At 37.2% G+C, this 18,296-nt stretch overlaps 1 protein-coding gene across 1 annotated transcript in view; it reads left to right on the forward strand.

Annotated features, from left to right (window-relative positions):
• cabp2a (calcium binding protein 2a) overlaps window positions 1-15,677 on the forward strand; it is a 29,173-nt gene extending 13,496 nt beyond the window's left edge. The window contains 5 exon segments of the mRNA XM_086082619.1: window positions 10,272-10,302; window positions 10,788-10,922; window positions 11,684-11,793; window positions 11,925-12,072; window positions 14,600-15,677. Coding sequence (XP_085938745.1) covers window positions 10,272-10,302; window positions 10,788-10,922; window positions 11,684-11,793; window positions 11,925-12,072; window positions 14,600-14,625 — 450 coding nt within the window. The 3' untranslated portion in view covers window positions 14,626-15,677.
• Window positions 15,678-18,296: the final 2,619 nt, after the last annotated feature.

Raw genomic sequence — 18,296 nt, forward strand, 5'->3', positions numbered from 1 at the left:
GCATCTCTCTGTGTATGCCCTCTACCGTTGGCTATTTTGTATTGCAGTTTGAGTGAAGCTTTTGATTCTCAACAGCCAAAAAGATTAGCTCTGCTGCACTCTCGTGGCGACGTTTTGATAATGCAACATGTCGAAAGCTCTTCTCTCCTCAACGACTCTTGGCTCTCAGTAGGCTCTCAGTAATCCCCAGTGGCTGCTTGTTAGTGCGCTGCCCGAGAATCTGCATGCACTTGCCCTAAGAATGGCAGTGGACCGTTTCACTAGTACAAAACCACCACCGTATTAAAAATATTACAACTTCTGCAACTGTGTTTTTCCCCTCTCCCAACTTCCCAAAAATCAATTTATATTTTCTAAAAACATTATATCATAAACATTACAAGTATTGGGGTAATCTACCATCCACATGACATAATCAATTTTAATTCACACGTCAAAGTGTACCGAAATCAAAGGACGGATGGTTGTTTGCTCGCAAGCCTCTGGTTGCGGCATGGAAGCTACATTCCTGTATTGGCATTGTTCCAGTGGGATATATTCCAGTCACCGGACGCTTTAAGTGTTGTTTTCCCCTCCACTGCTCAAGCATGTAGGATGTGTAGCCATCAGAAAATTGTTAGATGAAGTTGCATTTATTTTTCAATGGGGCACGGCTTCACGTATCCAGCATTTAAGAATGGGGACAACATATTGATTTTTCAAGACTGTGAACCCTCATTTTATAAAGCTGGCAGTTTTTTTAATGATTCAAATTGGTCAGAGTTGTTAACCACAATCTGTGCTGTCAAAATTATCAGACATATTTATTTTCACTTTGCAGTAGCTTTAAATGTTTTGACGTCAACAACAAAGCCTATCCCAGCTGGCTTTGGGCAGTAGGCGGGGTACACCCTGAACTAGTTGCCAGCCAATCGCAGGGCACACAGAGACTAACAACCATACATACTCACAATCGCACCTAGGGACAATTTAGAGTGTTCAATTAACCTGCCATGCATGTCCTTGGAATGTGGGAGGATTTTGGATTGGCTGGCAATCAGTTCAAGGTGTTCCCAGTGATAGGCTCCAGCACCCCTGCGATCCTTGTAAGGAATAAGCGGTTCAAAAAATGGATGGATGGATATATCAACGTACTTTTTTAAATTTATTTTTTATAATAATCGTATGTCTAGTAATGGCTAATTATAGTTTAAGTACTTAGTTTGTGCTATGTCTTACTGGAGGCTGACATATTTTGCAGTTATCTTTCTGCTGCGGATACCAGAAGGAGAAAAACTTTGCCAACATAGTACGTGGAGGGCTCGCGAAGTGTGATTTCGCTGAGGCAGCATAGTGTGCGTGCTTCAAAACGCCCTCGTTTTGAATTCAGGTCATTGCATTTTATTAGTTCCCTACTATAGATGGCAATAAATTGTCCACACTGTGTAGCCCCTTCAAAACAAAATGTTGTTTTTATGTGTGTTGATTTTGGTTCTTTTCCCATAAAAGAACAAAATGGACATTTATTTGTATTTATTTATTTTTTGAGGGGGGTTGTTATCTCATGTTTTTAATTGTTATAGTGGACGCCATGATAATATGGCTGGAACGTAACTTACCAAGTTTATATGCAACATTTTTATTTTTTTTTTTTAAACATGAACATCCTGCAAATCAACTTGCGATTGTGATTGGTTCGTTAAAATCCAATCATGAACCAGAAGTGTTGACATCATCCAAATTATGCGTTTTTTGTTTAGACACGCGGATATGTCCACTGCAACCATCTATTCGTCTGAAGGAAATAAGTAGCAGAACAGTTTTGAGATGCTTTATGCAGCTACATTATAGCCAGAATTGTGACAATACTACATATACTACATACATTTTCCTGAAAGCATTGCTTACAGTGTTGTGGTTCGCTCGCCTGACTTCTATGCAGCCAGCATGGATTCAGTTCCTATTCTTTTATGTGCCCTCTGATTGGTGACCAGTGAAGTGTGGTGGGGTCTGCTTTTGTCCTGAACAGGATGCTGGTGTGGAATAGATAATAGATGAATGCACATTATATTCGATGTTGTGCGTCATGACTGATGGAAGTATTACTATAGTTTTTTGTCACTGTTCTAGCAACTTCCCTATGTTTTTGACATACCGTACTTTAAAACACCTAATGGTATACACATGCATAATATGGCTTGTTTTTAAACAACTTGTTGCAAAATTATAAATATCTTACAATTTCATGTTGCTTGCTTGTAACGGAAATTCTATTCAAGCCTTTACTCATGTCCGACATAACCCTTTCCTCTAATCTGAAATGCCAGGGATTAAACAGACAGCCAACTCCTCATCCGTAATTCTGCCCATACACCTCCCCCTTCCATGCGCTCTCATGCACATGCGGAGTTGTGCCAGGCCAGTGGTCATTTTGAGACCATAAACGTGATGTTCGAGAGGCAGAGAGAGGAAAGTAGGTGGGATGGATTAGATTAAGTTGGTCCAAATTCAAAATATCACTCGCAGTGGGCTGGGGTGACAGATAGATAGACAAAATGTGTTTGTGTGTGTGAGTGAGTGAGTGAGTGAGTGAGTGGGAGGGAGGGAGGGAGGGAGAGAGAGAGAGAGAGAGAGAGAGAGAGAGAGAGAGAGAGAGAGAGAGAGAGAGAGAGAGAGAGAGAGAGAGAAAATGTTCATGTCATGCAATCAGAGATTGTGGGATATGACCAGGCTCTCCAATACTGACCTATCACTCTTCTCCAACTGTTCATAATTGTATCCTTCTTGTATTAGAACTGAATTTCACCAGCTTTTAATTTATAGGAGTTTAATAATCGCACGCAGCACCATGTGGATATATTGGCTCTATCTGGACCAGCAGAAACTTGGATTGTAGTTTGTTCACACAAGAGGAAAGTTTGCTCGCGAGTTTTGAGAGGCATGCGCAGGATGTAGCTCGCTGTTGGATTTCGGACTTGAATGTGACTGTTGAGGACGAGCAGAAGTGGGCAAACACGGGGAAAAGAGAGGGTGGTGATGGGAAATATCAACAAGACATCTAGAAAAAATAGCACAAAGAGTAAGGTAAGGATGTTGGGATGGAATGGTCCTCTAGTATGTACTTTACACATTTTATACAAATTTTATACATTCTATATTAGATGCTACAAATTGCAATTCATATTTTAAATGTATATAGTCGAAATGAATCTGTTCCACTGGTGCCATTGATCATTTTAATTGGATCCCCTCTTCTAAGGCGGTGTCCCCTGTAGAGCGAAGTGGGTCCCCACTGGCTACAGCCATGCTCGGGGGCCTGAGAGAAGCAGGTGAGATGGACACGGAAGAAGAGGAGGAAAGAGGGAGCGAGCCGGAGTTCGATGAGCCGCTCTGCGCTTTGGTTAAGAACTGCAACATGTTGCACAACATTGTTGGGCCTGCGTGTGTCTTCCTCAAACAGGGCTTCGCACAGAGCCAGCTCGTATGTATGACTTGCACACACTCAACAGAAAATACTGTGGAGACATGAAGATGATCTAGTCCAGATTTATGTCATGCAATTATAATATGTGGAGATCAATAAGAGGCTAGCGGCGCTAATTGACAAAAGGCATTAAGATTATGGCTGATTTACTGAGTTATGGTCCACGGGGACATAAGATAACCTTGAATGAAGAGGAGACGTTTTACGGCAATATCTTACCATGTGTATTATGTTACGCTGTTGCACATTGTTTATGTAGCAGGTTCAAACATACTGTTTCAGGCAACTTCCAAACAGTGAGACAGTACTAATTGCTCGAACGGCTCAACAGACCATGCAAAGGACAGACCAGAGCATGCATTTGAACTGCTAATCTCTCAACTCTGTGGCAGATGTGCTAACCCCTCCACCAACGTGCCGCTGATCTCATCAAGGGGCATGTTGCCATCATTAATTAAAATCATCATAATAATAATAATAATAATAATAAAATTATTTTATTTTTTTGCCCTCCCCCAGCTCCCCAATAATAAAAAATAAATAAAAAAATAAAAAAATTTAATTATTAAAAACAATTTTGGCCCCTAAAAAAAAATGCTGATAAACCTTCAATAAACTATAAAATATGAGCAAATATTGAAACAAAAATCTGTGATTATTTGAATCTGGGGTGCTAAACTGCAAATTTGCAGGGTCCGACTGTAGTTAATATCACCAATCACCACTAGATGGAAGACATGTCTTAGTTGTGTGTACACCAAGTCTTCTACTGCAGTCTACTACATTAAAAGGCGTAATATTTGTATTGCAGATTTGGAATGTTATGCAGAGCAAACACCCCAATAATATAATTTTTTTTAGTGAGCTGAGTTATTTTGGTGAAAAAATGTAAAGGGATAGTAATGTGAAAAATCAATTTATGGAGCTTTTAGCCATGTTAAAATACTAATTCCCTCCATTGGCCCCTCTATGAGAAAATCTAGGTCATTCTGCTCTCCACGCACCAGCCCCTCCCAACCCAAGTGCTCACTCTATGACATCATCAGGTGCGGACCCACCCCCGCACCGTCTATGCAGACTAAACACAAAACACACACACACTTTCTCTGAAACCTCCATACTCGCAGGATAGTAATAAAAGTAGCCTTTTTCAGTAAACGTTCTGTCCAAATGAATTCAAAGCAATCAATTATCATTCACATTTGCAATGCCAAAGTGCAATGACAATTGGCCGTCTTAAAATCCCAGGTTCTGGCCGACGCTTGTGTAAAATACAAGTAAAATTACTGCACTTTTGTACCTAACTGAGTGAAGGGTGTAGTAGTTAGTGAGCATACCATGTAAGCAGAAGGTCCCAGGATAACGTCCCACTCAGTGCTTCTTTTTTTCTCCTCCTCCTCCTCCATTGCGATTTCTTGCGGCAAAGGAGCTGTTTCAAATGTTTCTTGAAAAATTGCACATCCATCCAATTTCCATATTTAAAGAAGACACAGTTGTATTGCAAGGGCTGGGCGGTCTTGCATGGCCACTCAGAGGAGCGCTCGAACGCAATTCTCCAGCCGGCTTAGGATGAGAGGAGCGCGGCAACCACACAGGGGAGAGGTGGGGTTATACAGAACCGGGCCTTTTACTTCCGCGTTAGAAAAATAGCCAGCAAAATATCGAATGTTTCATAAAAAATGACATCCCCGTGGTGTCAAAGGTAAGATTAAATCATTATATGCCTATAATTAACTGTGGAATGGATTCAAATAACAAGATACATCCCCTTTAAAAAACGATTTCTTGCTTTTAATGTTTGTTTCTTCTTAAGCAGTTTTGTGCCGTCCTTGAATTATATTGTTTAATGTTTCTTTGACTAGAGTTTAAAAAGAGCAATATATTTTTAAGAACAAAATGCAGGAATAATTGATGTAATTCGATGGGTTGGTCATTAGGATTCCTACACAGACATATACGGTAAGGAAGAAGAAATGTAAAATGTACATTTAGTTGTGTGTTCTCGCCGCAGGCCTAGTGCCTAAAGAAACACAGAGCAGTTTTGCTAATGGCTAACGTATTGACAAGAGGTGGGCAGTATAGTAAGAGTTACACCGTTACATTTACTTGAGAAACTTTCAGAAAAAATGTACTTCTAAGAGCAGTTTTACCACACAATACTTTTTACTTTTACTTGAGTAGATGTGTGAAGAAGTAACGCTACTCTTACTCCGATATATTGGGCTACATTAGAGTCGTTACCCGCCGCCCCATTCATACATTAGATTTACCGTATTTTTACGTAAGCGCACCGCTTGACTGTGTGGGCGCATTTCCGCCGACACTAGTAATGTGACGTTCACGAACGAATCAAGTATTTTTGAATGGCTCTTCTTTAACCCCAACAGACACACACTTCTGTGTAATACACTTTCAAACGTCCTTATTCCGGTTAAATAAATATACTTAAAATCCCATTTAAAATTATCCCCAAAGGCTCATGCATTAATCTAATTACCAAAGACTAAAGCAAAGGACATTTTCACTATAATTATAGTTAGTTTTAATTAGTTTTGTAAACATAAAATGTAGTTTCAGTTAATTTTCATTTTTTTTTAAAAAGCTTTTTTTTTTTCGTTAACAAAATAGTTGCTTGAATTTTTGTTAAATTGTTTTCGTTAGTTTTCGTAATCTTGTCTGTTACACCCCTAGCAATTAAATTGCACGTTTATGCAACAGGCTGCATGGCGGACCAGTGGTTTTGTTGTTGTTGTTGTTGTTGCTGGAGAACACATGCCCCTCACAAGTCGAAGGTTTGGGGTTCCAATCATTTTGCAGGTTCTCCACTACATTTTATGCACAAAAGCCCTTTGCACTGGGAAGAAGAAAAAAATCTAATCACAGTATGTGCGAAACCTCATCACGGCCTTTGTTGTTGAAGAGTAGATCTTTCATACATTTGCCCTTAAAATATATTAAGATACTTTGATACATGTGCAGATTAGTTCAGTGGAAGATTAGACATTACCTTGGCATTAACTCATTCACTGCTATAGACGTCAAAAATTCATTTGAACTATTTCTATTAGTTTCCATTTTTTTCCCACTTTTGTTAACAAGAGTATGAAAACCTAGAAAAAAATGTATAGTACGTTTAGAACAGATATAACATTTGTGATAAATCGCGAGTTAACTATTGAAGTCATGAGATTAATTACAATAAAAAAAATTGTCAGACACCCCTAATTTTTTAATATTTTATTTTTGTTTGATTACTTAATTATTTAAACTCAAGATTAATCACAAATTTTATATCTGTTCTATATGTACAATACATTTTTTTCTAGGTTTTCATACTCTTGTTAAAAAAAGTGAAACTAATAGAAATAGTTCAATGCATTTTTGACGTCTATAGCCGTCAATGGCAGTGAATGAGTTAATATACAGTATGTTGGTTCTACTTAAAAATGGCATTTTGATCTTGTATCTGGTAAGGAAGTGCCCAGTCCAGACCTATGTGGCACTCTGGTAGCACTAGCAAAAAACTTGTAGCCCCTTTAAGTTGCCCATCCCTGCTCTATGTTTGTTTGAATGTTTGTTTTGTCTCCTCTATATATCTGTATGTGTTTTGCAGCCGACACACCCAGGTTGAAATCCGCCTCTCAAGTCAACTGCGATAAGCTCCAACATGTCACGCCGCAGTAAGCGGGCATGTGTTGCTCTTATTCCTTCCAGCCATTTCTGGTTTTATTTTGAAAGAACTAACCACCACTCTCACTCCAGGTCACTTGCCCTTCCTCCTGCCATGCTCAGTCGCGGTTCCAGTTTCTGATTGCTTCCACCTGTCTCCAATTATCCACCTAATAAATAGACTGCATCAGCCACCTCGCAGTGCTAAAATGTCACATGCCGTGCATGGAAGCGTTCCCGCAGCCCTTGAGCCGCAGCCCTTGAGCCGCAGCCCTTGAGCCGCAGCCCTTGAGCCGCAGCCCTTGAGCCGCAGCCCTTGAGCCGCAGCCCTTGAGCCGCAGCCCTTGAGCCGCAGCCCTTGAGCCGCAGCCCTTGAGCCGCAGCCCTTGAGCCGCAGGGATGGGGGCGCAATTGTTGGAACACGGTCAGCAGTGTCCGGAAATGGCGCTGATGTGTAAAACCCGGAAATCGGAAGTCCGTGGCATCTACCCCATTAGGATATCACAAATACGTTTTGTGTTATGTATGTCAGTGCATTCATTTGTTGCTTTTTATATATATTTTTTCAATAAATCCAGACTTGTATGTTTTATCGGAAGTCAGTCTTATATAAAGTTACCTGAAAGCAATAGAAAAAATATTCAAGCAGAAATTAACTTTGGTAGAAATAAAATCACCTTGTCCAATAGGACAAGAGTAAAAGTCTAAATGGCTGCTGGTCATTCAAATGAGGGGAAGCTCTTTTTTTTCTTCTTTTTTTTTTCTTCTTTTTTTTTCTTACGCCTCAGACAGATCATCCAATCATCACGCAGTAGTTGAATGTCTGGGCCGGCCCACCGTTCCATAAAGCCCCATAGACTTTGAGCATCTGATGGGCGGGAAAAAGCCCAGCATTTATCCAATGACTGCCCGTTTTGCGCAGTGGAACAACTCACTCTAGGAAGCAGCCTTCGACTGTGTAACTAAAGGGATACATGAGAAGGAAGTCGTGTCAGTTATTTGTGATAAGTAGCTGATTTGGAACAAAAGACTAAGTTATTCAAGCGCAAATGAATTGTACACACAGCAGTGCATAATTCATTATTCATTATTATTTTTCTTTTTTTCAGGGGGAGGGTATTCTGGGGAAGCTGAGCATCCCTTGCAGTCTTAGAGCAATCGCCACTTGTCTTAAAAGTATCTGACATTTGCTGTACTTAAATATTTTAAGTAATTTTCTGATATTAAACATAGTTAATGGAAGGAAAAGTATATTTTTTGTTGTTTTCATTTTCATTTTCTTTTCATTTTAGTGTACTTACCGGTAAGTGGTGCGGGGGGGGCTATGTTGTTCGGTACTGGCAGGACAATTTCTGATTTTATTTGGGAGTAACAAATAACAAACATGTTTCTGGGGAAATGTATGAAAGTAACAATATGCATTTTATTTAGTAAATATAGTAGATAAAGGAAAATTCAAAGTATTTACAGTGTATTATGTTACATGGCAATACTGCCACACATTCAGAAATAGGATATGTATAGTAAGGTCTTTCCATAATGACCTCATTTCATTTATGCTTAGTTTAGATTAGAATAACCTTGATTTGTAGTGTAACAGAAAAACTGGTCAAGCAAGAACAAAAATCAATCAAACAAACCACAATATGTCATCTTTATGTAAATATTCATAGTTATTACAATTCAATCAAGATCCATACATGTGAATGTGTGTCGAGTGTGCAGGTGAAATAATATCTGTTTAATGAAACCACATCTGGCAAAATTGGTTTGGGATGGAAAATGAAAAACCGATAAGCTTTCGTGATTTGTAATACAATTTGGGTCTGTAATCTCCTTGTGTTGTCCCCTCAGCAACCTCTAATCCGACGCAGTATTATTCCTGCTGATGATTCCACAACCTCGCAAAACATATCGTGAACAGATGTATCCTTGTTTCACCTCAACACTGTTTCACAAACTTTTATGCATACCCTTTGAGGAGGCAGGGAAATCTTTTGGGCTTCAATAATGGGAAGTGATGTTTTTGGCTCCTTTAGGGTAGCTGATGATGTCAAAATGAGCGCTGCAAAATAGGTTAAAAAACAACAACAACAAAAACAGCATCAGGCCTTCCACAATGAAATAATGTAATGCTAATGCACCATTAAATTAACAAAATAATGATACAAATTAAGCTTGAGCTGCAATAGATATGAAGAACAAAAATCATTATGTGGCCGTTATCTTCCTTAATAGGAAGAGTTAGGACGTCGGATGGTCGTATAACTCCAAACATCAAGTCAAGACGTAAATGTTAAATTTATATCAAAAAGGGGGGCTCATGTTTAATGTAAAGATCTTTCTTTTTTTTGTCAAACTAGAACGTGTGAGTGACTTTTTTTTTTTTTTATGATCACTGAGTAATGACAACTATGACAGATTTTTTTCAGATAAATGTCATATTTTATTTCAATAATTTAGCAAAAAATTACTGTTGTGACGACAGTGATTTTGTCCAATAAAATTGTTATTATAGAAGCAAATAAAATTGTTTTACAAATGTACTTTACACTCGCCAATCTCCTTCATAGACTCCAGTGACCACATTCATCTGTTGACCTGAATTTAAAGGGAATGAGAGGGGCTGATTCTATTGGCTGGGAAGCAAGTCAGCTGTGTTCACTCCCACAATGGCGTAAATGCGCATTTTGACCTGTGTTCGTCTACAAAAGCACCAAAAGAAAGAAAATTCCACCCATGCGCACAGTTAGACTGTGCTTTGTGCTCGACACGAAAATAGGGCCCTTGATTTTGAAACTGTGTGACTTATGTATATATTTTTGTTTTTTATTATTTTTTAATTTGTATATTTCCTACTTATCTTCTCAGTTGTTCGCTTCTAGTTGTTGCAAGTTCACTCAGCACATGCAGTTCGATTTGTGTGTGTGTGTGTGTGTGTCGGAATGGAGCCTTTTTGTGGCTCAACTAACCACAACACTTTTTTCTGACATTAAAACATAAAAGATTGCTAAGCTATGCTAAGTGAGTTTGCTGTCAGTATCGTCCATGTAGTGTGTACATAATCTAACTGCTTTTCTGCTGTCTTGGTTTTTCTCTTCTTTTCATGCACTATTTGAACTCAATCTGCACCCGGCAGGACCGAGACCTGCGGCCTGAAGAAATGGAAGGTAGGACAACTCTTTTATTAAATGATTGCATCTCTTCCCTTACCCTGTCATTCATTTCAATGTAATCAATTAATTGGGAACCCGAGAGCTGTTCTAACTTTGCCCCCACCTTGACACATCCCATTTCTGTTTTGAACTGTATCAATAAGTGGTTTAATGATATGTGGTTTTCACGTAAAGATGCATAACAGAGAGTACTGCAGTAGATTTATAATAAACATTATTGTAGAAAATAAAAATGTGTAAAAGATGAAGAGGAGGCATTTCCCCCGTGATTGTTTTCAGATTGTGAATGCTAAACAGATGTACGGTCCATGTCAACACAACAGTCTTGATTGTAAAGATATAAAAATGCAATTGCAGTTTCATGTTATTGGTGCAGTGGTAATTTTTTTTTTAGATTTCCATCCTGAATCTGTGAATGCTTTAGAAAGCTAAAACAAAAAACAAGCATATTTAAATGTATATATAAATGATTCCAACAGAGCTGCGTGAGGCATTCCAAGAGTTTGACAAGGACAAGGACGGCTTTATCAGCTGTAAGGACCTTGGCGAGTGCATGAGGACTATGGGATACATGCCAACAGAAATGGAATTGATCGAGCTCAGCCAGCAGATCTGTAAGTCCAGAAAAACTGCTCATTAAAAAAGTGGGAAAAAAATTCAGAAAACAGGAAAATGATTTTTTAATCCCACAACAGGAATTCTGCTTCGGATAAAATATATCATGTCCAATATGTTTAATAAGTGGTGAGTTCATAATGAAGTGCATGTTTTGTTTCTCCCCAAAATTATTTTATTATCAATGGAAAAATGATTAAAAGCTGTTTTTAAATAATATAACACAATTGACCAAAAAGTTGTACATTTATTTGGAATGTTTAATTTGATCGGCCTTTGTTTTCAACAAGCTGCATAATTTTTTTTTGTATTGGGTTCATATATCTAACACAAATAAATAATTAATTAAGCAAATGTGAGCCTCGACCAAATTGTTAAGGTGACAGCTTAATAATAGAAAACAAGAAGAACAGTTACTTGTTAACGCAATACACAGGTATTACAGTAGTACATTGTTGTGTGTGTTTTTTAATACATGTACATATTGCAGAAAATACGAACTATTACCATAGTGACTATTCCATCTTCATTCCATCTGTGTAGGGTCCAACCGGACACCTTTATTTAAGTTCTATAATACCAAAGCAAGTTATAAATGACAAATAATTATTTTAACAACAGAAGTAAACAGTTGAGCTTAAAATGTACAAAGTATTTGCTTTCTTATTGTACTCTTGGAGTAAGTAGTTTGTAATAGCTCAACAGTATTATACTATATGTACCGTAGTTTCTTTTACGCTTTCTGTTTGTTGGCCTCCAGGTGGCGGCAGAGTAGACTTTGAAGACTTTGTGGAGCTGATGGGTCCAAAAATGCTGGCTGAGACTGCAGACATGATTGGAGTCAAAGAGCTGAGGGATGCCTTTAAAGAGGTAAGCATTACAGATGCGAATTTCATACGCCATTATTTCTCCAATAAATAATAATAATAATAATTATTATTATTATTAAAAAATATATAATAATAATATGTGGGATCCTTTCCTGTGATTTTCCTTCCCAGTTTGACTCAGATGGGGATGGTCAGATCAGCCTTGGGGAGCTGAGAGAGGCAATGAAGAAGTTGATGGGAGAGCAACTCAACCACCGTGAGATCGATGAGATCCTGCGTGACGTTGATCTCAACGGGGACGGAGAGGTGGATTTTGAGGGTGAGTTTGTGTATGAACCCACACTGTTAGATACACCTGCAAAAAATATATATTTTATCCTCTTTTTAAGAAATTAATGTTCAGTTTTAGCAGGCACACTTCTTTTTAATGTATTAACTAAAAAAGAAAAAAATTCTGTACAAAAGTCTTTGGAACTATGCTATGCTATTTTGATGAAAAGATTAAAATATGTAAAGAATACAAGAGCACCATACAGTGACAGTATTAATTTAAGCTACTTGTCACTTTTTATAATGTTATTTTCTTTTTTTGCTTGTGTTTAGAATGTTTCCCTGTTGTATTCTAAACATGAGACAAATCATTAGGGCCGTAACAGCATTGTTAACACATTTGTTTATTATTATTATATAGTGTGTTGTGTGCACTGAAAATCTTGACATAGAAAACTATACACATAACGATCTGTTCCTCCATTGATTTCCAAACAAGTCTTGCAAGGCAGAAATTTCCCGTCATCACACATGATCTAACAAAAAGAAGAACTTCACTACAAAGCCCTTTAACTCATTCAAACACAAAAACATATACATAGGTTTTTCAATACGTAGTCCTGCACTCCCAAAAACGTAGTTATATGTTTTCTTTTAAGTTTTTTTTATGCAATAGCATACAGAGGCTTTGATACAGTTTCTGACATGAAGAGGTCGCTTAAAGCAATGTTAGTTATTACAGAAAACGACCAGCAGGTGGCAGCAGAGTATAAGAGATCAGCCATGGCCATGTTGCAACAAGCTCTTTGTCCCAGTTTTTTCAACAGGTTTAAGAAATAATGATGAAACTTAGCTATATTTTAATGCTAATTGCTGTAAAACAGAAACAGATACAAATGTACTTAAAAAAAAAACTTTTACTGATGAAAGAAGATACTCTAATATTTATTTTGGTAGGTTCCATGATTTTATAGCAATTGAACACAATACTTTGTGGGCCTTGCAAAATCATTAAAAATTCAGTAAAACAGCCGAGAGCGAAGGTGATTGCTTCAGTGAAAAGTGAGTGAGTTAACATGGAAGCCTTCGCACATACAAACAAAGGTGGGTAGAGTAGCCCAAAATTGTACTCTAGTAAGAGTAGCATGACTTCAAATATAATATTACTCAAGTAAAAGTAAAAAGTAGTCATGAAAAAAATCACACAAGTACAAGTAGAAAAATCTTCACTGAAAAGAATATCCAAGTACTGAGTAACTGCTTGAACATGAAGTCTGATTTATTTATTTATAAAAAAAAAAAAAAAACAATGACATCAGATAGACAAAAACATAAAATTATGTGCAAATGATGGCATCTTCAAATCATTAAATAAAAAAATAATAACTTTTTGAGCTTGCTGTGTTCTAATTTCTGCCACGGTGCTAAAGCAGACATGCACAATTAGCAGTGTCCTCTTTTTTTTCTTTTTTGCTTGTTTCAGAGCTTAACGACCCACTTAAAGTTAATTGTTTGATTGACGCTAATATGCGAAGATGACGCTCCCTCCAAAAGCGAACGGTGGCGCTGGGGGAAGGGGTGAGGTTTCGGGGGTTGAACGGTTCCCATCGTAACATTGAAGAGCCGTTCAAAACACTCGATTCGTTCGTGAACGTCACACCACTAGTGTCCGCGGAAATGCTCCCACACAGTCAGTCAAGCGGAGCGCTTACGTGAAAATACGGCAAATATAATACATGAATGGGGCGGCGGGTAACGACTCTAGTGTTGCCCAATATAGCGAAGTAAGAGTAGCGTTACTTCTTCACACATCTACTCAAGTAAAAGTAAAAAGTATTGTGTGGTAAAACTACTCTTAGAAGTTTATTTTTTTAAGTTACTCAAGTAAATCTAACAGAGTAAATGTAGCTCATCTACCCACCTGTGCCTACAGACATACAAACAAACAAACAAACAAACAAACAAACGTGACCACTCGGGAAGGGTCTCTTAAAAGTACAAATAAAACAAGCGCACACAGAATACCCGGATGTTGTTCTTGTCAGCTAGCTTAAACCAAGGACGCGTCAGTTGGATACAAGCGAAGACTTGACAAGGAAAACATCCAAGATGCATTTTATGCTGCTTTCACCGAAACAAATCACAGTTGGGGGAAGTTAACAAGTATGCAGCCGTTCCAGTTTACATTACAAAGTGACTCACATTCTCGCGTAGGCTTTCTGGAAATTGTTCTTCATGTTGGGTAATCACCATTGATGCAACATTTAGGGAAGTGTTGGGTCTTCTTGTTTTTTTGTGAGATCACATGTGATATGCAAGATTTCTTCCCCAGAAGACATGTTTCAATTAGAAATACTTTGAAATTAATATGTCTTTGAGAATATAAATCAAAACTGAGTAGGTCTGTCCTATTGTCTTTTAAAAGGCAACAATAAAAAAATAAGAGCTCTATATTGAATGTGCAGGTGTACCTAATATTATGGCAAGTATCTGTACATTATACAGGTCTCACTCCGTCAGATTAAAATGGAATGAAAGTTGGTCTCACCCTTGATAAGAACATTTTCTTTTCTCAGAGTTTGTGCGAATGATGTCTCGCTGACTGCACCGACTTTGCTGCAATGAATGGGGACTACACACTGTTAATGTTCTTGTCATTGTAATTCTTCTTATACATTCATGTTTGTGTCCATCCTTTCATTTGCTAACAAGTATAAGAGAACCCTTTGCATGTATTACTGTTTTGTGACTATTCCATGTGACCGTGGAGACATAATGTGATGATATGAAACAGATGGGCAGTTGAACAGGGAGAGGCTTGATTAGGCTCAAACACTTCAGGTCAAATTTTCAAAATAGAGTGAAACATAAAATGGTTAAAAAACACAAGAAAACAAATACATATTTTTCCATCAAACATTTTTTTTGTTTTTTTCATCAAACAAACATGCTGCCCTCATTTCAGTTAGTTACACTTTGCTATGCAACTTTCAAATATATGATTTATTTATTTACTTTTTTACTTTATTTTTTGAAAATGAACCAAATTAGTTTGTAGTGGGCCTATATGCTGTATTGTCTAAAAATAAGTCTAATTAAAGACATTGGAAATTATCGGTAACACAATTTAGACTTATAACGCCAAGTATATATGATAATAAGTGTTTAAAAACCAAATACTGTACTGAAACCCAGTTAAGATCTGTTTCTCATTGTTGGTCAACAATGTTAGAATGTAATAATGGAATTAAAAGCATTATATAACCAAATACTACTTAGGGTTTGTGAGATTAAATGTATTAACAGTATGTGAAACAAACTTGGTATGAAGTAAAACAAACCAAAAAACAGTGTTAGACAGTCAATCATTTACTATGAGAATCACTTTTACTCAAAATGTAATTAAAATAAAAACAGATTCTTAATAAATTATGAGATGATGTACTTGATGAAAAAGTAAGAAAAAAAAACCCAAATCCTACTTGTTCAAATAATAGAATGGGGTTATAGTGACAAGTCACTGTTAGATGGTATTGTATCAAGTAATTATTTTTCACTGTTTCAAGAAACAAATGCTCTATTTTTACAGTTGAATATCTTAGTAATATGTACATTTGAAAAAGTAATATAAATAAAGCACTTTTGTCCAACTGATTCCTATTCGATGTTTGATGAGGTTCCACCACGTTGTTGTTTTTTTTTACTACATGCATGAATTGACCTTTGTCCATGTCCCTGAAGGTTATGAAGGCAAACAGCACGTCGTTTTGTTGACCCTAAATGAAACTTATATTTGCAACCTTGAAACTGCCCAATTCCACATAACTTTGATGTTGCTGAGTGCAATGCAGAGCTGATCAACCTTTGCAGGATTCTTTTTTTTTTTAAACACTTGAAGAGCCTGACATTTAGGCTACACATTAGTTCAATGAAAGAGGAAGAGAAAGTAGAATGTGGACAGTACCCAAAATGCATATGTTTGCTTACACCCATATTTGGTGTGTACACCAGGAGGGTAAGCACAAAAGTGAACATGTCACGGCTGTAGCAATAGGGCTTCTGTATATATATAAAAAAAAAAAAACATAAATAAATAAAATAACACCACCACACCAAGTAGACAATACAAACAGTTTCATTTTTATTTTATTTTTTTACATAAAACACAATAAAAATGGCTCTCTACCAATTGAATTATCTCAGAGACATCTAAAAGCAAAAACAACATTAGCATTTAAAGTACAAGCTCAGGGAACAAAAAGGGGACTTCTGGACTTACTATTGTTAACTATATCACAGTCTTTGAACAGATCAAACATTATGATGACAGTATTTGTTTCCCACTAGATAACCATCATTCTCAGTAATGTATAATCATTAAACATTTTTTATTTGCACTTCTGTGTATATGCAAAATTTCATTAACACTATTTGTTTTTTGTTTTTTACTGGACAATAACACCGAACTGAAGTCACAGTCACTTTAGACCTCATGTTTCCAACAAATTAGATTTTTTTTTTCTTCATGCTTGAACTGAATATATAATATTGGAAGCAATGCCCCCATTTTATTACACTAAAATCATAATTCCCATTAGTTTTTTTGTCCAATACTTGAGGTTGATATATAGACCATGGGTCCAGGTGTCACCAACATGCTTCTAAAATTAACTCATCACTTACATGTGTCTTTTGTGTAACAAATAAATATACAAGCAAAATAGCTCCACACTTTCATCGATGTCATTTTGACACACACAAAAAAACTAGTACAGGTCAAAGATCAGTATTGTTGCACCTTACAAAACATACCTTTTATGGTGAAAAGCCAGGAGGAGCAACGACAGTACATTGAATGATTTACCCCCTATAATTTAAGCTGATTTGTTACTTCGTAAGTATCAAATTAGTATCCCTTCACAATAAGCAGTACCCAAGAAGTAGCTCTCAGTTTCAAAAAAAAAGTTGGTGACCTATCGTATAGACTCACTGGACAATGGATGAGCAGCATCTTCACAACATGGTGCTGTTGCAAAAATAAGAATGTTTATTATGCTTAATATCTTTATTGTTAATAATGAGTGGGTTAGCACATTTTTGTACTATGTGGTCTGGCTTCCACATTCAAATTTCGAATGTGACGAAGGAGTGCTGACGACTCAGCCACAACTTTTTTTTTTTTACTTTTTTTTCGCTGCTAGATGTGGACATTGGATTACAGTTCAAATGGATGAGCTCTAGCGACTTTTTTATCACTTTCAACATCTCAGACGAGATGGCGCGACCAGCGGGACCTCTGTGGATTGTTATCGGGACTGGCATGCGCTGTAGGCAGCGGAGGCAATGTGAACAAAAGGGAGCTGTACTATGGCTAAGCTAAATGGCTAATAGTGAAGATAAGTGGTTCAGAAACTGGATGGATGGATGGCAAAACCTATGACCAGTTGTACATAAACGAGTTCAAGGAAAGTTCATGAACTTGTTCATATTTTGGGCGAACGTGAACTGAACGTAGTGCATTTTTGCCTCGTGAATGTTTCTGTGAACGAGCTCATTCTGGGGTAAATGAACGGCTTTGAACGCAGTTCATATTTTGGTTGCCAGGTTTTCACTTGTTAGAAAAGTAAGAGTAAAGACACCATAACGGGCCTTAATAGGCGGGAAATGCCATTATCTGGCAACCCAACGGTGACAAACAACCACAAGGCACAAACATTAAAATACGATGCTAGCTTGCCCAGTGTAACGCACAGCATCGCTGTGAGTCACTCACAACAACAAGAAATACACACATCGTATATCTAAATACAAAACATTGCTAGCGCTAATGCTCAAGTTGATGGCGGATTCAATTCAAATGCTAACAGGAAATTAGCATTCACACACAAACGCTTTGAAAACACATACACACAGGTAAGATAACGTGACTCAAAGGCACCATTTTTTTCTCAAGCTGTGAAAAATGTTTTCTTCCATCCCACTCCATGCATGCACGGCACCACACTGCCCCTAAGAGGCCAACATGCGCAGGAACCGTCTGTCTTAGTTTTTTGTTATTCTATTTTAAAATTGTCAAGTCATGCATCATTTACTTTAGTGTGCAGTATTCTTATATTATTTTTCTACTCATTTCATTTCTCATTGTCCTTTTAAGTTATATTTAAAGTACACAGTAAATTATATAGAGTAAATTTGACTCTATTTAGAGTGGACCAAATAGATATTATTTACACTTGGAAGAGAGTAAAATAAACAATTGAAAAATAAATAAAT

Source organism: Leptonotus elevatus, chromosome 8, assembly GCF_054856555.1.
Source record: "Leptonotus elevatus isolate MCC_2025b chromosome 8, RoL_Lele_1.0, whole genome shotgun sequence".
NCBI classification, from domain to species: Eukaryota; Metazoa; Chordata; class Actinopteri; order Syngnathiformes; family Syngnathidae; genus Leptonotus; species Leptonotus elevatus.